We start from the raw sequence: 25,451 nt of genomic DNA on the forward strand, positions 1-25,451 counted from the left end.
AAAGAAGGGGGAGAATCAACAATGGTAAAATTGTGGATAGGTAAGAAAGGGACTAACATGATAAATATTTAATTGGAAAAATATTATCAAGAAACACTGAAACTGACTATAAAGTGAAAAAGGTGGATTCAGTGGAAGTAGGAATAAATTTAGAAAACAATGAATTAAGTTGTAAAAAATAACTCTGGTTATTGGATATATCTGCATTTGTGCCGAGTCTTGTCTCCACTAACTTCATCTTAATGAACTGAGCCGTCATTCTCTTGAATATTTGTAATAACTTGAGACGTTAGTGATACAATATTATAATTACAAGCAGGTACATTTACAGAATGTAAAAGATATTTGGATAGAAAGGTCCAGAGGAATGTGTGCTCATGGGATTAAGCTGTGGAGCTCTTACTCAACTGACCTGGACAGACTGGGCTGCGTTTCCTATGTGTTTCTATGACTCCATAAGATTAGGACCTATTAATTGGTGTAACTGTGAATGAGGGATTGTTAAAGGTCTTTCTTCTCGATATTGCATGCTCCCCCAGGGAAAATAAACCTAAAGCTTTACATAACCTGTGAAAGAGAAATAAAGAATGCGAGACAATACAATCGTTAGTGTTTGTAGGTTGAGATGCAGATGTGGTTGGTAGAAAAAAATGTACATGTTTATTTGCGTTGGCTGATGATTAAGGAAAAGGTGAAAAAGGAAGCAGAGGTTAAACAGTTTCGGAGTCTGCTGAGGGCTAGATCTATGGTATTCAAGACTGGTGATCCAGGAGCCTACAAAAAGTCTAGGTACAACCTATGGAAGGCTATTTTAAGAGTGAAAAATCAATTCCAGTTAAGGTTAGAGACAGAATTGGATGCACGTCAACTCTGGCAGGGTTTGCAGGCCATTACGTCCTACGCGGCGAAACCTTACATCATGAATGACTGTGACACTTCACTCCCAGATGAGTTCAATATCTTCGATGCACACTTTGAAAGGAAAAATAAAACTACACCCGTGTGAATCCCTGCAGCAACTGGCAACCCTGTGATCTCTGCCTCAGATATCAGAACATCTTCTGAGAGTATGAACCCTGGCAATGCTTCAGGCCCTGATGGTATACACGGTAGGGCACTGAAAATCTATCCCAACCAACTGGCAGGAGTGTTCAAGAGCATCTTCAACCTCTCACTGCTGCAGTATGACAGTCATACTAGTGCCCAAGAAGAGTAGGATGACCTGCCTCAATGATTATTGCCTAGTGGCCTCACATCTACTATGATGAAGTGATTTGAGGAGTTAATCACGGCAAGAATAAACTCCTGCCTATGCCAGGACCTGGACCCCTTTGCAATTTGCTTATCACCATAATAGGTCTATATTTCACTGGCGTTGGGTCACCTGGACAATAGCAATACCTATGTCAGGCTATTGTCTGTTGATTACAGCTTGGCGTTCAATGCCGTCGTATGCTCGGTTCTAATCAACAAGCTCCAAAACCTGGGCCTCTGTACCTCCCTCTGAAACTGGTTCCTTGATTTCCTCATCTGGAGACCATAGTCAGTGCAGATTGGAAATAACATCTCCTCCTCACTGACAATCAACACTGGTGCACCTCAAGGTTGCGAGCTTAGTCCACTGTTCTATTCTCTCTACACCCATGACTGTGTAGCTAGGCAGAGCTCAAGTGCCATCCATAAGTTTGCCAACTGCACAACTACCATTGGCAAAATTACTGATGGTGATGAGGTGTACAGGAGCAAGATAGATCAGCTTGTTGAGTGTTGTCGCATCAACAACCTTACACTCAACGTCAGTAAAAACCACGGAATTGATGGTGGAAGGGGAAGTCAAGGGAGAGCACACACCAGTCCTCATTCAAGGATCAACAGTGGGAAGGGTGGGCTTTTTGAAGTTCTTGGGTGTCAACATCTCTGAAGATCTATCATGGGCAAAATATATTGATGCAGTTACCAAGAAGGCACGGCAGCAGCCATATTTCATCAGGATTTTGAGCAGACTTGATTTGACACCAAAGACTCCCACAAATTTCTACAGATGTACCGTGGAGAGCATTCTAACAGTTGCCTCACTTGCTAGTATGGAGGGGTAACTGTACAGGACTGGAAAAAGCTGCAGAAAGTTGCAAACTCAGCTAAGGGCATCAAAGACATCTTCAAAAGGCGATGCCTCAAAAACGTGGCATGTGTCATTTAGAACCTCCATCACCGAGGACGTGCCCTCTTCTCATTTCTACCATCAGGGAGAAGGTACAGGAGGCTGAAAACACACACTCAATGCTTTAAGAACTGCTTCTTTCCCTCTGCCATCAGATTTCTGAATGGACAATAAGCCCATGTTTAGTGCCTCAATAATTTTATAGCTCACTTTTTGCGCTATTTATTTAATTAATTTTTTAAAATATATTATTGTAAGTTGTCGTTTTTTAATCATGTCTTTCAATGTACTGCTGCCACAAAACAACATATTTCATAGCATATGCCTGTGATATTAAACCTGATTGTGATACAGAAGTATACTTGAAGTTCCTCAGCTATGAGATTAAAAGTGTAAATTCAGAAGCATTTCGTGACAACATTTATTAACAAGCCTTTAATAATAAAGCAGAAAAGGCAGTAAGTGTTACATGGATTTTTGTACTCTGGCAATATTTTACAATGTTGATAATTATTCAAAAAGAACATGTAATAAAAGATCTTTTGGGAGTAGTATTTTTGTAACTTCCAAACAGAGAACTTCATTAATCAAAGATCTAATGTGTAACCTTCCAGGAATGGTGTTTGCCTGAAATAAGTTTATGTACAGAGCTGGATGGTTTGGGAAGAAGAACAACATACTTTGATGAAATGGAGGAGATACTGACATTTGGGATCCTGGAACCAACATTATCCCTTGAAGTAATTTCGAGCACGTAAGCAGAATATTTAAATTCTGATCATTGTTAATATTGAACTGATGACATAACTTACAATTAAATGTCCTGCACATGACTGCATGTAAGAACTGCAATGTAACACACACAGACACAAAATGCTGGAGGAACTCAGCAGGCCAGGCAGCATCTATGGAAATGAATAAACAGTTGATGCTTTGGTCCACGACCCCTCATCAGGATTAGCTGCTTCCCCTGCTGCTGAGCTTCTCCATCAATTTTGTGTTAATGTGTTCCTCTGGATTTCCAGCATCTGCAGAAAATATTTTATGTAGATGATTATGTGATGCTGCTTATTATAAGTTGCCTTTGGAGGATTGCTTTTCAGATTGAAAAACTGTAACCAGTGGTGTGCCACAGGGATTTTAGCTAAGTCTATTATTGATCATGTATATTAACGTGACTGGGAAGAGAGTGTTGATGGGATGATCGGTAAAGATATGAAATATAATGGACAGTGGAGAAGGTTGTCTAAGGTCACAACAAGATCTACGTCAACTGTGGAGGAGGGCAAGGGCTAATGGAATTTTCCTCAGATAAGTCCAAGTGATCCAGAGGAGATGGTAAAGGTAGGCTAAACTGCAATGTTTAAGAGGCATTTGGACAGGCAGCTGGGTAGGTAAGGTTTCGAATAACGTGGGCCAAGTGTGAGAAAATGGGATTAGTGTAAATAGGCATCTCAGTTGGGACAAAGGGCCTGTTTCCCTGCTGTGTATTTATGATCTGTTTGTTCTTCTGCCATCAGGCAAACATTACAGGAGCATCAAAACTAAAACCACAAGGCTACTGAACAGCTTCCTCCCACAGGCAGTCAGACTGCTAAATAGCTGCTCCACCTGACTCTGATTTGGACACTTTTAACTTGCATTGGACACTTATAACTTGATTTTAACTGACATGTGGCTGTTGCGTTTTACTATTTATTGTTATGTTTATTATTTAGTGTTGCGTTTGTTATGTTATGATTGCACTGCTCCTGGGAAACGCTGTCTCATTCTGCCCTGCAGAGCTGATGTATGGTTAGAATGACAGTAAAGTTTTTTGAATCTTGAATCTTTGAACCTTGAATCTTGAGGAATCTGAAATGTGAGCCTGACTCTCCTGTTTTACTTTAAGCAAGACATGCACGTATCACGTGTTGATGTGATGACATACGTAGTTCACGTATTTATATCCCACAGGGGGCTGCATTGGCTCCCTTCCTGTTAACCCTGCGTACCTCAGACTTTAGATACAACACTGAGTCATGTCAACTGCAGGAACTCTCTGATGACTCAGCAATAGTTGGGTGTATCAAGGGAGGACGGGATGATGAACACAGGGCCCTGGTGGAGGACTTTGTCAAATGGTGCAAGCTGAATCATCTGCAGCTCAACATCAGTAAGACAAGGGAGGTGGTGATGGACTTTAGGAAGACTAAGCCCACACTGTTTCCTGTTACTATTGATGGTGAGGACATGGATGTGGTGAGGACCTACAAGTACCTGGGGGTGAACGTGGATGACAGACTTGAGTGGAGCACCAACACAGAGGCTGTGTACAAGAAGGGCCAGAGTCGCCTCTGCTTCCTGAGGAGACTGAAATCCTTTGGAGTGTGCATGACTCTCCTTCACATGTTCTACCAGTCTGTTGTCACCAGTACAATCTCCTATACAGTGCTGTGCTGGGGCAATGGCATCAACATGGGTGATGACAACAGGCTCAATAAACTGATTAGAAAGGCTAGCTCTGTTATAGCAGTCAAACTGGACACACTGGAGTCTGTGGTAGAAGAAAGGACCCTATGGAAAATCCTGGCAATTCTGGACAATGTTTCTCACCCTCTGCATGCCACCTTGGCTAAACAGAGGAGCACTTTTAGTAATAGACTGAGACAACTGTGCTGCTCCAAAGAGTGCTACATTAGGCTCTATAATGAGCCAACCTATAGCCGAGGAAGTGATGACCCCTCCTGTTAGACTCTTTGAGGTAAATTATTTTTTATTCTTTCTAACTTCTCTTCTAATTTTATATATTTGTCTATCTGTGCACTTGTAAATCTACTGTGACACTATAATTTCCTGTGGGGGATCAATAAAGGATCTATCTATCTATCAATAACCATAATGAATTATGTACACCACAAAGAATTCTCAATCAAACAATATATTGACAAGATTACTCAAATATTACTGCGATATTAAATGCAGCATGATGACTACATGGAAGAGACTAATGTTAAAGTTCACATAAGGATGTTGGAGAATAACAATAAAGTAATCTCCTATCTTTAGGAGGTAAGGTGGACGTATGTATGTTCAGCTTTTGCGGTGGTGAGTCCTGAGGCTCCTGTACCTTCTTCCTGATGGCAGCAGCGAGAAGAGAGCATGGCCTGGGTGGTGGGGGTCCCAGGTTATAGATGCTGCTTTCCGCAACAACGCTTCATGTAGATGTGCTCAATGGTGGGGAGGGCTTTACCCGTGATGGACTGGATTTTCTATTCAAGGGCATTGGTGTGTCCATAGTAGGCTGTGATGCAACGAGTCAATATACTCTCTGCCGCACAGCTATAGAAGTTTGTCAAAGTTTTAGATGTCCATGTTTGTTTATATAAATAGGTGGTTTACTTTGCTAAGATGGAACACAATATAGCTCATCCACTGGCTTCACACAACGTGCAAGGTTTCTGCACTGGATGACTCAAATGTAAACATCAGGTATCTAAGAGTAGAGACTCAAGGGACTGCGGATGCTAGAATCTGGAGCAACAAGCAATATCTTGGAAGAACTCTATGGGCTGGGCAGCATGTGTGGAGGGAAATGAAGTGTCATTTGTGTCAAGATCCTTCTCCTGAACTGAGTTATTCTGGGCGGAGGGTCTGAACCAAACTGTGGACAGTCCATTTCCCTTTACAGGTAATGCCTGGGCCTCCTCTAGCGCTTTGTTGCCCCAGGTTTCTAAGAATGCAGCATGCATCAGGTCCAATGCCAGGTTGAGCAAAAGGAAGGAGTCAGTTGAAGAGGAAAGTATGTTGATAATCAATTGTTATAAAGTTGATCAAGGGCTAATTAAAATGTTAATGTTTTGTAAATAATCCGTTGTGGAAGTGCCATGATACAGTTGTTTGCACATAATATCAGATAAGAATGGAAGTGTACCAGTCTCCAGCTTGAGGGAAGCTGATTGGAATACAGTGCCAACAAATAGTCATAGTCATACTTTATTGATCCCGAGGGAGATTGGTTTTCATTACAGTTGCACCATAAATAAATAGTAATAAAACTGTGAATAATTAAATAGCAATATGTAAATTATGCCAGGAATTAAGTCCAGGACCAGCCTATTGGCTCAGGGTGTCTGACCCTCCAAGGGAGGGCCACAGGCAGGAATGACTTCCTATGATGCTCAAATGGCATATTGTTGTCAAGTACTACAAACTTATTGAATGAATTATTTCTTGAATATTAACAGTTTAATCATATCATGGCCTGGCAAAATATAATGTGGCTAATTACACATAATTTGCCTCTTTTTTTATCATTTTATTCATTAACATTTTGGGCTAATCAAAATGATTTCACGTGCCACTGAACTTCATTTCAATGGGATTTTAAAATTATAATGCGTTTATATTTTGTACTATACCCTTTCAGTGTTGAGTTCTTAGAATTTTGTCAACTACAATTTATATCTGGTCCATTACTTTTCAGCATTGGGTCAATCAGAACTTGTTGATATAGATAGGTTTAAAGCCATATAACTCTTTTTCATTCCCTCCCTCCTCCCTCCTCCTCCCCCTCCCCCCTCCCCCCTCCCCCCTCCCCCCTCCCCCCTCCCCCCTCCCCCCCTCCCCCCCTCCCCCCTCCCCCCTCCCCCCCTCCCCCCTCCCCCCTCCCCCCTCCCCCCCTCCCCCCCTCCCCCTCTCCCCCCCTCCCCCTCTCCCCCTCTCCCCCTCTCCCCCTCTCCCCCTCTCCCCCTCTCCCCCTCTCCCACTCTCCCCCTCTCCCCCTCTCTCCCTCTCCCTCTCTCTCTCCCTCTCCCTCTCTCTCTCCCCCACTCCCCCACTGCTTGCCCTCTCTCCATCTGCCTGTCTGCCTGTTACACGTGTGTGGAGCCAGGACTTCAATGAAGTAGTAGGGTCTTTACACAGTCATGTCAGCTATGGGACATGCTGGGCAATTTACAGTGTTGGTGCGACCAGCCCTCTGGGCATAGTTGGCCCGGTTGATTCACTGTATGGTTAACTGCCCATATGCACTCTTGAGCGTTCTTGTAATTTATCCGATATGGTCCATTCCTACCACCCCCCCGCCTCCAAATCCATAGACGAGAGCCGCACCAAAGGGAATAAGTAAGTAAAGTAAGATAAAGAATGAAATGTCTATCCTACCACTCTGTGCATGCGTGCCCTCCGCTCTCTGGCTGTGTGACTCCTCTCTCTGCCCGCGTGACCCCTCTCTGCCCGCGTGACCCCTCTTTCTGCCCGCGTGGTGCCTCTCCCTCTGCATGCACGGCAGCCTCTCTCTCTGTAACTGCGCTCCCTCCCTCACTCTCTGCTGACGCACTGACCTCTTTCTCAGCCTGTAGGCCCCCTTTCCCTCTGCCTGTGCACTCCCTCTCTCTCTGCCCAGACACCTCCCTCCCTTTCTATTTGCCCTCGCTGCCTGAGTCTAACCTGCACCACCCCCAATCCTTCCGCTCTCTCTGCACCTCTCCGCTTCTCTGTCCTTTTGATGTCATTCTACATTGATAGATAATCACTTTCATCTTCTCTTCTCTTCTATTAACCTGTAAACTCGGTGAACTGAGCCCTTCTTCCCTTGAGACTAAGTATGTAGTGTCTGGATAAGCTGCTGCTTTCAGAGGAAATTATTTGTACAGTTACTCAGAAATACCTTGCTTGTCGGCGTTCCAGCCAAACATGAGCTCCCCCCAGCATTTGGTGGGTGATAGTTTCCAACTCAAGTTGGTCACCTTTATGTTTGTTTGATGTTATGTAGAAGCTTCAAGGAAGCAAATTTATTTTGAAAATTTAAAAAAAACAGCAGTTGTTAGAAATCTGAAATAAGCACAGAGAATGATAGAAATACTGTCAAGTTATGAAGCTGTGGAAGCAGAGGCTTCATGACAGTTTCAGTTTGAAGATCCTTTGTGCAGAACATCTGCCCATTGTTAATATCTATGTTGTACATGTGTGGAGGGCTCTATGCTGAAGCATCAGTAAATTGTGACGTCTTCCCAAATAGTACCTTTATCCTTCCCAAATGGTCTCTTTCTCAGTGGCATTTTCCTTCCTGACTTGTTCTTGAATGTGATGGAATGTGATACAGTGACAAACTTGCTTCGTACTGTCAAAAGCTTGTCCATAAAACTCAGAGGCCACACTGCAGGTTTGGTGTGTTTCTGTATTTAGCCACAGCAACCAACAAACAAAACATCTTGTGCAATCTTTTTGCTTCGTGCCTTGTCTGATATACTTTGGTGTTTATTTCCCTGTTAGAGACACCCTGCTAAGTAATATTGAAGGCATGCTGGCGGGGTAACTGACCCGTGTAACTTGTCCCCAAAGTACCTAGGTGCCAGAGAACCAGGGGGAAGTTGATGGACATCTGAGAGAGAATAGATTATTGGGGAAAAAGACATGAAAGTGTTTGGAGGAAATTACTTGCGCTGTTATTCAGAAATACCTTGCTTGTCGGCGTTCCAGCCAAACATGAGCTCCCCCCAGCATTTGGTGGGTGATAGTTTCCAACTCAAGTTGGTCACCTTTATGTTTGTTTGATGTTATGTAGAAGCTTCAAGGAAGCAAATTTATTTTGAAAATTTAAAAAAAACAGCAGTTGTTAGAAATCTGAAATAAGCACAGAGAATGATAGAAATACTGTCAAGTTATGAAGCTGTGGAAGCAGAAGCTTCATGACAGTTTCAGTTTGAAGATCCTTTGTGCAGAACATCTGCCCATTGTTAATATCTATGTTGTACATGTGTGGAGGGCTCTATGCTGAAGCATCAGTAAATTGTGACGTCTTCCCAAATAGTACCTTTATCCTTCCCAAATGGTCTCTTTCTCAGTGGCATTTTCCTTCCTGACTTGTTCTTGAATGTGATGGAATGTGATACAGTGACAAACTTGCTTCGTACTGTCAAAAGCTTGTCCATAAAACTCAGAGGCCACACTGCAGGTTTGGTGTGTTTCTGTATTTAGCCACAGCAACCAACAAACAAAACATCTTGTGCAATCTTTTTGCTTCGTGCCTTGTCTGATATACTTTGGTGTTTATTTCCCTGTTAGAGACACCCTGCTAAGTAATATTGAAGGCATGCTGGCGGGGTAACTGACCCGTGTAACTTGTCCCCAAAGTACCTAGGTGCCAGAGAACCAGGGGGAAGTTGATGGACATCTGAGAGAGAATAGATTATTGGGGAAAAAGACATGAAAGTGTTTGGAGGAAATTACTTGCGCTGTTATTCAGAAATACCTTGCTTGTCAGCATTCCAGCCAAGCATAGTCACGGAGCCGATGAGAAAGCACAAATGCATAAATGAAGAGCTCGGTGACTGCTTTTATTGTCATGAAAATATGACAGAAAAAGGTACCAAAGGATCTACAGAGCTCTCATGTTTATTTGAAATCTTCCCGGTAGTCTGTGGCCTCTGAAAGACGGGAGTGATCACTGTGGTTAGGTGTGCTTCAGAAGCCAGAAATTTGTTTAAGGGTGAGGCGTGTATGAAGCTAGTCTGTGAATCAAGAGATCAGGAGTATGTTGGAGAGGATTGGGTTCAGCAGCAACGTTGGTTCAGGGGAATTTGTGGACCCATGTAAATTGTAAGAATTGCTCAGGAAATCAGGGTGATAAAGGTATATATCTTGCAGGTCAAGAGCAACATCATCATCATCATCATCAGGTGCCATGCCCAGTTTGAGCTTTGACTGCCTTGGCCCACACACTCCTGCTTCGGGTTAAGTGGATCAATTCATTGGTATTCGTTTCCAGTTCTCTGGCTGCTGTCTCCATTATCATTTGTCTTTGTCTTCCTCTTGCTTTCTTCCCTTCAATCTTTCCCATAATTACCGTGCATTCTAACTCCTCTTTCCTAATCACATGTCCAATGAAGTTACATTGCCTTTTCATGATCTCATACATTATTTCTCTTTTTGTGTTTGCTCGGTTCATGACATCTTCGTTAGATATTCGTTTCATCCATAATATTCTTTGCATCCTCCTCAAAAACCACATCTCTGCTGCTTCAATTCATTTCCTCATGTTACTAGATATTGTCCATCATTCTGAGCCATATAAAATAACTGGATAAACGTAACATTTCAGTGCTCTGAGGCGGATTGTCATGCCTAGTTTAGTGTTGGTCAGTATACTCTTCATTCTCATAAAGGTGTCTTTTGCCATCCCTATTCTTCTTTTGATGTCCATGTCGCACCTGCCATCTGATGTCACCCAGCTTCCTAAGTAGCAAAGGTTCTGTACTTGTTTTATGTCTTCCCCGTTGATTCTCAGCCTGCAGATAGGATTCTCCTTCTTTTTGGATATCACCATACATTCTGTCTTTTTGCAATTGATAGATAGACCCATTTTTGCACTTTCTTCAACAACTATATCAATTAAGTTTTGTAGTTCTTTCTCCATACTTGCAATTAACACAGTGTCATCCCCATATTTGAAATTATTGATGTTTTCACCGCCAACTTTGATTCCCAAGATGTCTCTTATTTTTTTTGTAATATTGTTTCACTGTACACATTAAGCAAATCAGGGGAGAAAACACACCCTTGTCTAATGCCTCTCTTGATTTTCATAAACTGACTCACTTCTCCATCTATCCTTACAGCGGCAGTTTGTTCCCAGTACAGATTTCTGATTAGGCGGAGGTCTTTTGAATCCAGATCTAGAGTTTCTTGTAATATTTCAAAGAACTTGTTGTGTTTCACTTTATCAAATGCTTTTGTGTAGTCGATAAAGCAAACGAACAAATCTTTTTGCACTTGAATAGCTCGTTCTGATAGTAGCCTTAACATCAATATTGCGTTTCTTGTACCTTTGTCTTTCACAAAACCACATTGTTCTTTCTTTCTGTGACTCTCACAGCTATCTGGTCTATTCCTCTTCTCACCCTGTCTCTTGCAAAAATGCCATCCCCTTCTCGCAATTCCTCCATCTCCGCCGCATCTGCTCTCAGGATGAGGCTTTTCATTCGAGGACGAGGGAGATGTCCTCCTTTTTTAAAGAAAGGGGCTTCCCTTCCTCCACCATCAACTCTGCTCTCAAACGCATCTCCCCCATTTCACGCACATCTGCTCTCACTCCATCCTCACGCCACCCCACTAGGAATAGGGTTCCCCCGGTCCTCACCTACCACCCCACCAGCCTCTGGGTCCAACATATTATTCTCCGTAACTTCCGCCACCTCCAACAGGATCCCACCACTAAGCACATCTTTCCCTCCCCTCCCCACCCACCGTCTCTGCTTTCCACAGGGATTGCTCCCTACACGACTCCCTCGTCCATTCGTCCCCCCCATCCCTCCCCACTGATCTCCCTCCTGGCACTTATCCTTGTAAGCGGAACAAGTGCTACACATGCCCTTACACTTCCTCCCTTACCAACATTCAGGGCCCCAGACAGTCCTTCCAGGTGAGGCGACACTTCACCTGTGAGTCGGCTGGGGTTATATACTGCGTCCGGTGCTCCCGATGTGGCCTTCTATGTATTGGCAAGACCCGACACAGACTGGGAGATCGTTTTGCTGAACACCTATGCTCTGTCCGCTAGAGAAAGCAGGATCTCCCAGTGGCCACACATTTTAATTCCACATCCTGTTCCAATTCTGACATTTCTATCCACGGCCTCCTCTACTGTAAAGATGAAGCCACACTCAGGTTGGAGGAACAACACCTTATATTCTGTCTTGGTAGCCTCCAACCTGATGGCATGAACATTGACTTCTCTAACTTCTGCTAATGCCCCACCTCCCCCTCGTACCCCATCCGTTATTTATTTATATACACACATTCTTTCTCTCACTCTCCTTTTTCTCCTTCTGTCTCTCTGACTATACCCCTTGCCCATCCTCTGGGTTCCCCCTCCCCCACTTTTCCTTCTCCCTGGGCCTCCTGTCCCATGATCCTCTCATACTCCTTTTGCCTATCACCTGTCCAGCTCTTGGCTCCATCCCTCCCCCTCCTGTCTTCTCCTATCATTTTGGATCTCCCCCTCCCCCTCCCACTTTTAAATCTCTTACTAGCTCTTTCTTCAGTTAGTCCTGATGAAGGGTCTCGGCCTGAAACATCGACTGTACCTCTTCCTAGAGATGCTGCCTGGCCTGCTGCGTTCACCAGCAACTTTGATGTGTGTTGCCTGAATTTCCAGCATCTGCAGAATTCCTCGTGTTTGCACATTGTTCTTTACCTATTTCAGCTTGTATCTTACTTTTAGCTCTTGTCATCAAAATTCTTAGAAGTATCTTAGTGATATGACTCATTAAACTTATGGTCCTATGTACTTCACATTCTATTGCTCCAGGTTTGTTAGGAAGAGTGATAAATACTGATTTTTTCATCTCTTCTGGTATTATTCCAGTCTCATAAATGTTATTAATTAAATCAGTAAGTTTTTCAATTCCATAATCTTCAAGGGCGATAATTTGTTCTATTACTAGTGAGGAAGGTTTTCAGAGCCTGCAGAGGGACTTGGACCAGCTGGAAAAATGGGCTGAAAAATGGCAGATGGAGTTTAATACAGACAAGTGTGAGGTATTGCAGTTTGGAAGGACAAACCAAGGTAGAACATACAGGGTAAATGGTAAGGCACTGTGGAGTGCAGTATAACAGAGGGATCTGGGAATACAGATACAAAATTCCCTAAAAGTGGTGTCACAGGTAGATAGGGTCATAAAGAGAGCTCTTGGTACATTGGCCTTTATTAATCAACATATTGAGTATAAGAGCTGGAATGTTATGATGAGGTTGTATAAGGCATTGGTGAGGCCGAATCTGGAGTATTGTGTTCAGTTTTGGTCACCAAATTACAGGAAGGATATTAATAAGGTTGAAAGAGTGCAGAGAAGGTTTACAAGGATGTTGCCGGGACTTGAGAAACTCAGTTACAGAGAAAGGTTGAATAAGTTAGGACTTTATTCCCTGGAGCATAGAAGAATGAGGGGAGATTTGATAGAGGTATATAAAATTATGATGGGTATAGATAGAGTGAATGCAAGCAGGCTTTTTCCACTGAGGCAAGGGGAGAAAAAAACCAGAGAACATGGGTTAAGGGTGAGGGGGGAAAAGTTTAAAGAGAACATTAGGGGGGGCTTCTTCACACAGAGTGGTGGGAGTATGGAATGAGCTGCCAGACGAGGTGGTAAATGTGGGTTTTTTTTAAACATTTGAGAATAAATTGGACAGATACATGGATGGGAGGTGTATGGAGGGATATGGTCTGTGTGCAGGTCAGTGGGACTGGGCAGAAAATAGTTCGGCACAGCCAAGAAGGGCCAAAAGGCCTGTTTCTGTGCTGTAGTTTTTCTATGGTTTCTATGGTTTCTACTAATTCATCAGGACCTGCTGCCTTGCTTTTCCTTATTGCATCTTATTTATTGTATTACAAACTTCAGATTTTAAAATACTTGGAGCTTCAATGTTCTTCTTAATTTCTGGTTTTTCGCCTCAATTGTCTTCAAACAATTCCTGAATATACTCAGTCCATCTGTTCATAATCTGATCAAGAGCAACATGCAAATTATTACTCCAAGGACACATTACACAGTGTATGATATCATTCTATGCACATCTGATTTTAGGGTTACAAAGATGACCAATGACAGGAATCTCGCGGTTAACTTTTTGGAATGATGTGAAATGTACCAGAAATTGTCACCCAGATGACGGGTCTCAAACTGAAATATCAATTGTCCATTTCCCCTCAGCAACGTTGCCTGACAAGCTGATTTCCTCTAAAAAATGTGTTTTTAGAAATTACACCTACTTTGTTTCACTCATAATCTTTAGTCACAGTATTATATGCTTCCAGTTCCTGCCAATGGACGTTGTCTAGTATGTAGAAATGTAGAAGAATATTTCACCCTTTTATTTATTTATTTGTTTGTTTATTTGCTTATTTATTTATTTATTTATTTATTTATGGGATGTGGGCATCGCCAGCTAAATCAGCATTTATTGCCCATCCCTAGCTGCCCTTGAGAAGGTGGTGATGATCTGCCTTCTTGAATCCCTGCAGTCCCTGAGGTGTAGGTACACCCTCAGTGCTGTTAGTGAGGGAATTCCATGATCTTGACCCAGCGACAATGAAGGAACGGCAATAGGTTTCCAAGTCAGGATGGTGAATGACTTGGAGGGGGATTTCCAAGTGGTGGTGTTCCCAGGTATCTGCTGTCCTTTGATTCAATGTGATCGTGTTAATTCTTTATTTCAATGCTGCGTCCTTATTTCCCCCACCACTTTTCGATGGACACTGTAGCGTGCCCTAAGCACCGAGATTTTGTGGCAGTAATTATTGGTCAGACAGTTAACTTTTTTTTCTGATCTTGTCATTCCCTTAAGTAGCATCTGATGTTATCTGGGAGAACTTTGGCATAACCGGGAAGAAACACCTTAGTTGGATAACAAGTCAAACAAGCTAGTCAAACATGTTAGATACTAAATGCCTGTTTGAGGCTTGGCATTTTGTCCCAATTTTATTTGTTAGTTTAACAACATGGCAAGCTGCATGTAATCCAAGTATATGTTGTTCGGACTTGGGTATCAAAAGAATTCATGCACCCTTGGGCAAGCATAAATTATGGTCAAGTCAGGTTTTAATTTTATTCCTGAGCAGATTTGTGAAGCAGCAGATTGTATGTATGTTTTGGCTCATCATGTTGGAGGCTTGGAATATTGGTTAGGTGCAAAGTTTGTTGGATGCTAAATTTCTAGAACTGATGTTAATTAATTGCCATTGCAATTTCCAATATAATAGTTTTCTTGTACATAACCATTGGATCAATTTTACATCGAGCTCCATTAGTTAAAGAAACTAAAATCAACCTTTGGATAAAAAAAACAATTTAGAAGTTTTCTTTTCTTAACACCAATGTGAGCAGTACTTCCACAAATCTTACTCTGTAGAGAATGTGAGCCCTCTCATTATCCTCCTTTTGGGAAGAGTATTTGAAAATTGCATGTCTAAATTAGTTTTATTTTTGTTAGTTGAATTGGTTGGACAATAGTAACTTTAACACAACTTTTGCAATCTTGATTGGTACTGAATGCAGAGAAATTACTAAGTGCATGCAACTGTGTAAAATATAAAGGATTAATTGAAGGGAAATAACTGGCATTTCCAGAGCTGTTGGTAAAAAGTGATGGTGTGAGAACAGCACAATTATTTTTCTCGGACCTGATATACACTCAAGTCGCGTCAAGTCAATCCAGTTTGTTGTCATTTAACTTTGTACATGTGTATTGCCAAATGAGACAATGTTTCTCCAGGAGTAAAGCACTGTAGTGCACGTAACACACAATAACTTAAGAAAATAAGAATTAAATCCACCAAGTGAATTACGCATAGATAAACAAAGTAAAGTGCATAAATTAAGTCTTGTAGGGTACAATACAAATTATCCAGTGACACTTCGAATGCGATGCAGCTGGGAGTTCAGAAGCCCAATGGTTTGAGGGAAGAAGCTGTTTCCCATCCTGACTGTTCTTGTCTTTATGCATCAGAGTCTTCTGTCTGATGGTAGAAAGTCAAAAAAGGACAAATGAAGGAATGTCAGATATCCAAATAGATTCTCCTGTGTGTCAATAAAATGCAACAATTCTCAATGTATCATTGTTTTATTCCAAGCAACACACAACACAAAATGCTGGAGAAACTCGGCAGGCCAGGCGGCATCTATGGAAAAAAGTGAATAGTCTGTATGTTTCCGGCTGAGACCCCGATGAAGGATCTCAGCCCGAAACTTCAGCTGTACTCTTTTCCATAGACGCTGCCTGACCTGCTGAGTTCCTCCAGCATTTTGTGTGTGTGTGTGTGTGTGTGTGTGTGTGTGTGTGTGTGTATGTGTGTGTGTTGCTCGGATTTCCAGCAACTGCAGCTTTTCTTTTGTTTGTGATTGTTTCATTCCAGTCAAGATTACCAACGAGTTTTCAGTAATTCAAGATTTTGCTTTCTTTGGAAAAGCTGTAGCCAGACTCTTGACATTTTTGTATTTCTTTCACAGATGGCTGCTCTTCGAAGAGCCCTTTTATCAAGGAAATTCTTACATTGTGGAACCTGGTCAGTATCCATGTCCAGAATCTTGGGAAGCTACGGATCCATACATCGGCTCGCTAAGACCATTAAAAATGGTATGTACAAAGAAGCTTATCTGAAATGTGAATATACTTGAATACTGATATTTAAAACAGTGCAAAATGACCAGAGTAGCTAGTTGTCTTTTTACATGGTGATATTCTATTTCAAAATTGAATTAAAAAGTCTGAGATTTGCTGGGTTGTATTCTGCAGAGGGCACCCAGCTCAATGAATGATAGCAATTTAATCCTATTTGAATCTACATACCTAAAAATAAATTCAAACAGTATTAGGATTCCCTGAAGGTTAATTTACAGGTTGAGTCTGTGGTGTTGGCATTCATTTCAGGAGGACTAGAGTATAAAAGCAAGGATATACTTTGAGACTTTATAAAGCACTGGTGAGGCCTCAGTTGGAGTATTGTGAGTACCTTATCTTCGAAAGGGTGTGCTGAAACCGGAGAGGGTTGAAAGGAGGTTCACAAAAATGATTCCAGAATTGAGTGGCTTGTCATACGAAGAGTGTTTGAAGGCTCTGGGCCTGTTTTCACTGGATTCAGAAGAATGAGGGGTGACCTAATTGAAACTTATTGAATGGTGAAAGGCTTTGATAGAGTGAATGTGGAGAGGGTGTTTCCTGTGGTAGAACACTATAAGACCAGTGGACACAGCCACAGAATAGAAGGGCATCATTTTAGAAAGGAGATGAGGAGGAATTTCTTAAGTCAGTGAGTGGTGAATCTGTGGTGTGCATTGCCAGAGGTGAGTAGATACTTGATTGGTCAGAACGTGAAGGGATACGGCAGGGTGGGGGGGGTGGGTAATGTGCGGTGAAGGAAGCCAGGAGATTGAGAGGAAAAATGGATCAGCCATGATGAAATGGTGGAGCAGACTCGATGGGCCAAAAGGCCTAATTCTTCTCCTACGTCTTATGGTCTTAGGGTAAAGAACTCATTTGTCTGGTATTACTATTTGATATACACATGCACTGTTTCCTAGTTGAGTGAACTGAGTTGAAACATGTTTCCTTACTTTCCTTTTATCAGTCCACTGTAATTAAGTTTCCCCACTCCCTCCTTGACAATTGCCTTCCAGAACCTAGAACAGTACAGCACAGGAACAGGCCCTTCTGCCTACAATATAGTGCTAAACCAAATAAATTAATAATCAAATGGCCAACTGAACTACAAAAAACAAGAGACAGTCTGCAGATGCTGGAAATCCAAGCAATAGACATGAAATGCTGGAGGAACTCAGCAGGCCAGACAGCACCTATGGAAAAAAAGTACAGTCGACATTTCGGGCCGAGACCTGTCATCAGGACTGAAGAAAAAAAGATGAAGGGCAGATTTAAAAGGTGGGAGGAAGGGGGAGAAAAACAGAATGTGATAGGTGAAACCGGGATGGATGAAGTAAAGAGCTGGGAAGTTAATTGGTGAAAGAGATACAGGACTGGAGTAGGGGGAATCTTAGAGAAAAGACAGAAGGCCATGGAAGAAAGAAAAGTGGGGAGGACAACTGGAGGGAGGTGATGGGCAGGCAAGGCGATAAGGTGAGAAAGGGGTAAAGGGTTGGGGAATGGTGAAGAAGAAGAGCGGCATCACCTTACACCTTATCCCTCACTACCATTCAGGGCCCCTTCCAGGTGAGGCGACACTTCACCTATGAGTCTCTTGGGGTCATATACTGTGTCCGATGCTTGCTGTGCGGCCTCCTGTATATCAGTGAGGCCAGATGTAGATTGGGAAACTGCTTCGGCAAGCACCTACACTCCATCCACTAGAAGAACTGGTATCACCCCGTGGCCACCCATTTTAATTCCACTTCCCATTCCCATTCTGATATGTCAATCCATGGCCTCCTCAACTGTCAAGATGAGGCCACACTTAGGTTGGAGGAACAACACCTTATATTTCGTCTGGGTAGCCTCCAACCTGATGACATGAACATCGATTTCTCAAACTTCCAGTCATGCCCCTCACCCCCTTCACCATTCCCCATCCCCTCTTCTGCTGCATATGCCTTCCTCTGGTGCTCCTCCCCACTTTCTTCCATGGCCTTCTGACTTCTCCCATTAGATTCTCCCTTCCCCAGCCCTGATCCTTTCTCACCAATCAACTTCCCTGCTCTTTACTTCATCCGTCCCCCTCCCGGTTTCATGGCCTCTGGTATTAGACATGTTGACCCTGAGAGAAAGATACCATCTGTCTATTCTATCGCTGCCTCTCATAATCCTATAAACCTTTGTAAAATCTCCCCTTGACCTCTGCCACTCTGGAGAAAACAACCCAAGTTTGTCCAGCCTCTCAATATAACACGTGCCCTCTAATCCAAGCAGCATCCTGGTAAACCTCTTCTTCACCCTCGAATTCCTCAACATCCTTCTTATAATGGGTGACTAGAGCTGTACGCAGATGTGACCTAACCAGAGTGGAGTTTTATAAAGCTGCACCATTAGCACCTCAGTTCTGAACTCAGTGCCTTGACAAATAAAGGCAAGCATACCACATGTCTTCTGAACCACCTTATCAAACCGTGTAGCCAGTAAACTATAAACTTGGACCCTAAGATCCCTCTGCTCATCAACACTGTTAATGGTCTTGTCATTAACAGAATGCTGCCTCTTTACATTTGTCCTACCAACATGCAACACTTCACATTTGGCCGGGTTAAACTCCATCTGCCTTCTTCTGCCCATATCTGCAAGTGATCTATATTCTATTGCATCCTTCATCAGTCTTCTACACTATCCACAACACCACCAATCATCGTATCATCTGCAAATGTACTAACCTGGAAGAATGCAACTTTTCCAGCTCTAGCAACAAAGTCATTCACGAGGATCAATTCCTCTACTAGAATGAGGGCTAAAATAAACTTTTGAATAAAAAGTACAATCGGAAGCTTTCCTTTAGAACATAAAACATACAACAGTGCAGGCCAACAATGTTATACTGACCTTTTTAACCTATTCCAGGATCAATCTAATACTTCCCTCCATTTTTCTTTTGTCCTGTGCCTAACTAAAAGTCTGTTGAATGTCTCTAATGGCTCCACTTCTGCTACCTACTCTGGCAGTGCATTGGAGGAACACTCTGTGTTAAAAAAAATACCTATGACATCCCACCTATTCTTTCCTCCAATCACCTTAAAGTTATGCTGCCTTGTATTAGGCATTTCTGCCCTGGGAGAAAGGTGTTGGCTGTTCACTCTATCAATGCCTCTGATCACTTTATATACCTTGATCAAGTCTACATTCATCCTCCTTTTCTCCAAAGAGAATTGCCTTGGCTTGCTCAACCTTTCTCGGTCTCTAATACAGGCAGCATCCTGGTAAATCTTCTCTGCGCCCTCTCTAGAGCTTTCACATCTTTCCTATAATGAGGTGACCAGAACTGAACATAATACTCCAAGTGTGGTCTAACCAGAGTTTTATAGAACTCCAACATTACCTGAAGGCTCTTGAACTTAATTCCCCATGACTAAGGCCAACACACAATATGCTTTCTTCACCACTTGATCAACTTGCATGGAAATTGCGGGAGCTATGGATGTGGACCCTGAAATTCCAGTGTTCCTCAGCATTGCTAAGAATCCTGCCATTAACCCTGAACTCTAACTTAAAGTTCTACCTTCCAAAGTGTATCACTTCACACTTTACAGGATTGAACTCCATCTACCACTTTTCAGACTGGTTGTAACCTTCAACAACTTTCTCCCTCTCTCCGCATGCGTTTCCACCAGATTCTCCTGTTCCAAATACATACGGGTTGACAAGTTAATTGGTCACATGTTTGATAGGTTAATTGGGTGGCACGGGCTCGTCAGGCTGGATGGACCTGTTATGGTGCTATACCTGTAAATAAATTAACATCATCACCAAAGCCGCTTTTCCCTCATTTTCCATACGAAGCTGGGGTTTATCCTATTTGTCTCCAGGGACCTATCTATCATAATGTTTTTCAAAAGTTCCAGCACATCCTCTTTCTTAATATAAATGTGTTCGAGGATGTCAGGCTCTTTTATGCTGTCTTTACATTCGTCGCTGGTGAACACTGAAACATAATATGAAACTTGCCCTCCCCTATCTGCTCTGACTCTAGGGACACGTTTCCCCTTTTATTCATGGTCATTCCTACCCTCACTCTAGTCACCCTGCTAACCTCTGAAGCAATTCTTGAACTACACATTTATCTACCATATCCTGTGCTTACTCACACTGACCTGTGGCACAGGCAGCAGTCCAGAGATTACTATCCTCGAAGTCCTACTTTTCAGCTTTCTACCAAGCTCCCTATATTTGCTCATCCCTTTTCTTACCTATGTTGTTGGTACCAGTATGTCCCAGGACTTCTGGCTGCTGACCCTCCCTTAAGAATGCTGTGAACCTGACCTTAGGTGTCCCTTAATGTATTTCTACTATATGGTTTTATATTTTCTCTGCCATCCAAGGGATAACTGAAAATGATCAATAAATATTGGCCTGAGATGAATATAAATATGAGGTATTTTCTGTGGGGGTGTTTTAGGAAGTGTTCCCTCTTCATTTAAATGATATTTACCTAAATTTCTCATTTGCATTTATATTTTTTCAGCTTATCTGCATAAAATAACTCAAGGGAAAACAGTGATATTTGGCATGGTTACTTCAGAGTATCTGATCAGTATACAGTACCTCTCTGGAAACTTGTAATGCCAATGTGATATTTTTAATCGCACCAACCTTTGACTTCAGTTCTCAAAATATTTGTTTTTCTGTTTATTGTCCCATTAATTCATTAGTTAAAAAAGGTTTACATTTTGGCACCTTTGAAGAGTTGATCTGTTACTATTTTACCAAGAAGAAGACAAATATTAAAAAAAAAGTAATACTTCTTTTGCAGGGTGCATTAAAAGTAGAAAACCTTCATGAACATAAGGTAAGATTTTCTGGCAGTACAGCCTCCCATAATTTTGTTAAGTCTTGTATCTAGATTGCATTATATATAGGCATCCGTTAGTCTCACGAGACCATGGATTTGTGCTTTGGAAGGTTTCCAGGGTGCAGGCCTGGGCAGGGTTATATGGAAGACTGGCAGTTGCCCATGCTGCAAGTCTCCCCTCTCTGCAAGTCTCCCCTCTCCATGCCACCGATGTTGTCCAAGGGAAGGGCATTAGGACCCATACAGCTTGGCACTGGTGTCATCGCAGAGCAATGTGTGGTTAAGTGCCTTGCTCAAGGACACAACATGCTGCCTCAGCCAAGGCTCGAACTAGCGACCTTCAGATGACTAGACGAACGCCTTAACCACTTGGCCACGCGCCAACACTAGATTGTTGTATACAGTAATTGGTATTTTGTTATTTGAGCTCAAAAACATTTTTCATTCCTTTTTTAAGAAGGTGTTTCACACTTGGTGTGCCTAATGTTATGGCAAGGTAGTGATAAGCAGAACACTTAATAGTACCAGTACCCCGGGTTCAGTTCCCGTTGCTGTCTGTAAGGAGTTTGTACCTTCTCCCCATGACTGCGTGGGTTTCCTCCAGGTGCTCGGGTTTCCTCCCACACTCCAAAGATGCACTGGTTGGTGGGCTAATTAGTCATTGTAAATTGTCCCGTGCTTGGGCTAGGGTTAAATTGGTGGGGTGCTGGGGAGCGTGGCTCAAACGGCCAAAAGGGCCCATTCCACGCTGTATCTCAATTAAAAAAAAGAATTCTTTTATCAAATATCCTACCCTAATCCTTGACATTTTCCAGATTTATTAGCAACATGGAGCTTTGTACCCTTGCCAGTTTCTCTCCATATAGTGACAGGCAGGAGAATTCACAGTCAAGTTTAGTGACATATGCCCAAGTGATGTAAGCACAGTTGCAATGAAAACCCTGCAGCATCAGCACAAGAACTTAACAGTCAGTAAGCAGGACTCATAAGGAAAACATAAATGAAACACTGAGTTGACTGAAGAACCAAGTCCTCGGCCTGCTGGCTCCATGTCAGAGCACTTGAATCTATGCATTTGTAACAGCTGCTACCAGTTGTACAAAGCTTGGTAATTCAACCTGAAATGTTAACACCATTTCTCCTCCTATAGTTTAGGCCTGATCTGCTAATTATTTTCAGCATTTTTAAAATTTTATTTTATCTGTCAATTATTTGCAGTTTTTTTTTATTTTTCACTTGGTCAATGCTTCTCTGTCACCTCTTGGTCCATTTGCCTGACGCATCAGAATGTTGGTTGTTTTTACTTCAGTGCTGTAGTTGACAGATCCAAATTGCACTCTTTTATTTCCTTAAGTATGACCCTTCAAGATTCAAAGGCCATTTTATTGCATTTACTGATTCATAGCCAGCATCTCAAATTCCTAAAACTGGCACATGAAGCATATTTAAACACAACAATACTGTGTACAAACCCTTTGTATCCTCTGAATTCAGTCTCCGTTGGAGGTTATTGAATTTGCTTCCACACCCACTAGCAGTTTACTTGTTATCCCTCGATGGCCTCATCACCCCTCTCCTGATGCATATTCTCCTGTTCTGTGCTGTTTGGAATGATTAAGTGTCACTGCACCCTTCATTTTAATATTTTTGATTTTAAAAAGAATTTTTTAGAAGAGTTTTTTTTTGGTGTTTCCCAATGCTAACTTGCTTGCTATGGAGTTATGATATGTTAAATTTGTGTGAGTTATGGATTATATACTTGGAGCATGTCCTAAACTTAATTAGGGTTGAAGAACAAATTGTGTAAACAAAATCGAGATTAAAAGACATTTGACACTCAGAGTTAGTTGAAACAATCAGTCATTACAAATTTCAGAGCAAATCCTGTTGCCACTGCCTTAGGAATCTGTGATCATACTCAGGTAGCTTTGCTGCTGGTGTTTAATGTTGTGCTTCTGTGTTCAGCCCTCTACGAAGACCGCGACCTCACCATAGTGTTTGGAGGCTTGCGTGCCTCCATGACCCGGAGAGCTATGTGGGCTGGAGTCTGGGCCTTTTGCTTTGGTGCTTCATAGAGTCACCCATGCCAAACAAGTCAAAAGGTAGAGTCCAGACTAAGTGTGCTCCCCTGGTCCTCCAGATTCGGAGGTTTATCTCGGTGCTAACAACCCTGAGTGGTCTACAGACAATTGTAATGGAAACAGCAGTGAAGAATCCTTCTATACAGACAGAGGTGGAGGACCTTCATTGCTGCCCTAAACATCAGCAGCGTAATGGGCAGTAAGTCAGTGTTCAGTAAATAAACATCTGCAATAAATGCAAGAAAATGTTCATTTCCCTCATTTAGGCATTTGCTGTTGCAGGTAATCATATATGAAAAACCGTTGTTTGAAGGCAAACAGCTGGAAATAACAACAGATGTATTCAGCTTCACTGAAGATGATGAAGTGTCAGCTTTGTGCCACACATATCCGTTTGCAAATATTGGATCAATGAAGGTCTTAGGAGGATTGTAAGTTGTATATAAACACTGGCTAGTACTAGATCTCTGTTTTGCTTGCAGCTTGAATCTTACTATCACAAATTATCTGAGGGGTATATAATAGAAGTAATTAAACCTGATGGAAATATCGCACCTGTTCATTTTCCTAATTTGGTTTAAACATTGTACTAAATTTCCTAGTAGATTTCTCTTTGATAATCTAACCTTACTGGTCAACAAGTCCATGATATAAAATGCAGTGTAATATGCTAGTTATATGGTTTATAGCAAGGGTTTATGCCATAGACCAGCACCGTTAAGCAAGGTGGTTGAGGACCCCAGGTTTGGTAATGCAGCCATAGACTGATTATGGAGTTGAGTAGCAAGTGATTTCATCCATTAAATGGAAAATGATCTATTTACATTTACTATTTCTCTTTGAACTTTTGTATAAACAAGGCAACTAACTTAATAGAAATAAAAGTTCTTCAGGCACTTAAAATATGTTGACATTGGAGTAAAGGAGACTGTTGGCAGGAGGTTATCAATAAGTTATTTTCAATCAGAGAATAAACTATTGTGCACAAGCAGAGTTTCAGAGGAATGATTTGTTGTCATAAACACAAGAGATTCTGCGAAGGCTGGAACCTTTTTAAGCAGCCCACACAAAATACTGGAAGAACTCAGCAAGTCAGGCAGCAGCTATGAAGGCGAGTAAACAGCCAACACTTCGGGCCCAGACCCTTCATCAAGACTGGAACGGAAGGGGGCAGAAAGCAGAATAAGAAGGCTGGAGATGGTGAGGGATAGGAGTACAAGCTGGCAGGTGATAGGTAAAGCCAGTTCGGAGGTAGATAGGTGGGTGGGGGAGAGGGGATGAAGTAAGAAGCTCTGTGGGGATAGGTGGAAGTGATAAAGGGCCAAAAAAGGAATCTAATAGGAGGGGAGAGTGGAAGATCTTGGATAGTAGCAGATGTAAATGAGATATTATCAGTCTTATGAAAGGTATTTTGGTTGATGGGGTTTATAAAAAAAAGAGCAATAAGCTTATATAAAGCTGTAAGTATTGCACATGGAATCTTGTGTAAGGTATTTTGAATTTGACAAGAATTTGAACTTGCATGCATTGGAACTTCTGTATGCTTTTGAAATTTGTATCTGAGGTATAAATCATTCTTGGTGTGTCACCTTGCCCTTATCCTCGTAATACAACACTTAGCAAAACAGAAATTCTAGCTGAGTAATGCTGTCATTTAAATTATGCATTACCCTCAGTGCACATTTACCCATGTAGATGTAAATGTGTGTGTTGCCTCACGTAAATCATGATGGGGAAAGGGGACATCGTGATTGTTATATAGTGAACTTGTTTGTATTTATCTTGTTTCATTCTTATCTGTGATTATTCATGAGAGCAGTTTTTTTCAATTGTTTTGTGTGTTCCAACTCTGAGCCACTGAGCTGTTCTCCTCATCTCCAGATCCTGCCCTCCCTTCATCTCCAGATCCTGCCCTCCCTTCCTCTCCGGATCCTGCCTTCCCTTCCTCTCCGGATCGTGCCCTCTCTTCCTCTCTTGATCCTGCCCTCTCTTCCTCTCCGGATCCTGCCCTCCCTTCCTCTCCGCATCCTGCCCTCTCTTCCTCTCCAGGTCCTGCCCTCCCTTCCTCTCCAGATCCTGCCCTCCCTTCCTCTCCAGGTCCTGCCCTCCCTTCCTCTCCAGGTCCTGCCCTCCCTTCCTCTCCGGATCCTGCCCTCTCTTCCTCTCCGGATCCTGCCCTCTCTTCCTGTCCGGATCCTGGCCTCCCTTCCTCTCCGGATCCTGCCCT

General features: G+C 42.3%; 1 protein-coding gene across 5 annotated transcripts in view; it reads left to right on the top strand.

Moving 5' to 3' along the window:
* The window catches only part of crybg1a (crystallin beta-gamma domain containing 1a), a 243,875-nt gene that overhangs the window by 177,334 nt on the left and 41,090 nt on the right, over window positions 1–25,451 (top strand). For all 5 annotated transcript variants that reach the window (XM_072246122.1, XM_072246121.1, XM_072246123.1 and 2 more), the window contains 4 exons: window positions 2,776–2,915; window positions 16,150–16,276; window positions 21,105–21,140; window positions 23,507–23,655. In XM_072246122.1, coding sequence (XP_072102223.1) covers window positions 2,776–2,915; window positions 16,150–16,276; window positions 21,105–21,140; window positions 23,507–23,655 — 452 coding nt within the window. The remainder of the gene's footprint in view (window positions 1–2,775; window positions 2,916–16,149; window positions 16,277–21,104; window positions 21,141–23,506; window positions 23,656–25,451) is intronic.

This window comes from Mobula birostris, chromosome 2, assembly GCF_030028105.1.
Source record: "Mobula birostris isolate sMobBir1 chromosome 2, sMobBir1.hap1, whole genome shotgun sequence".
Taxonomy (NCBI): Eukaryota; Metazoa; Chordata; class Chondrichthyes; order Myliobatiformes; family Myliobatidae; genus Mobula; species Mobula birostris.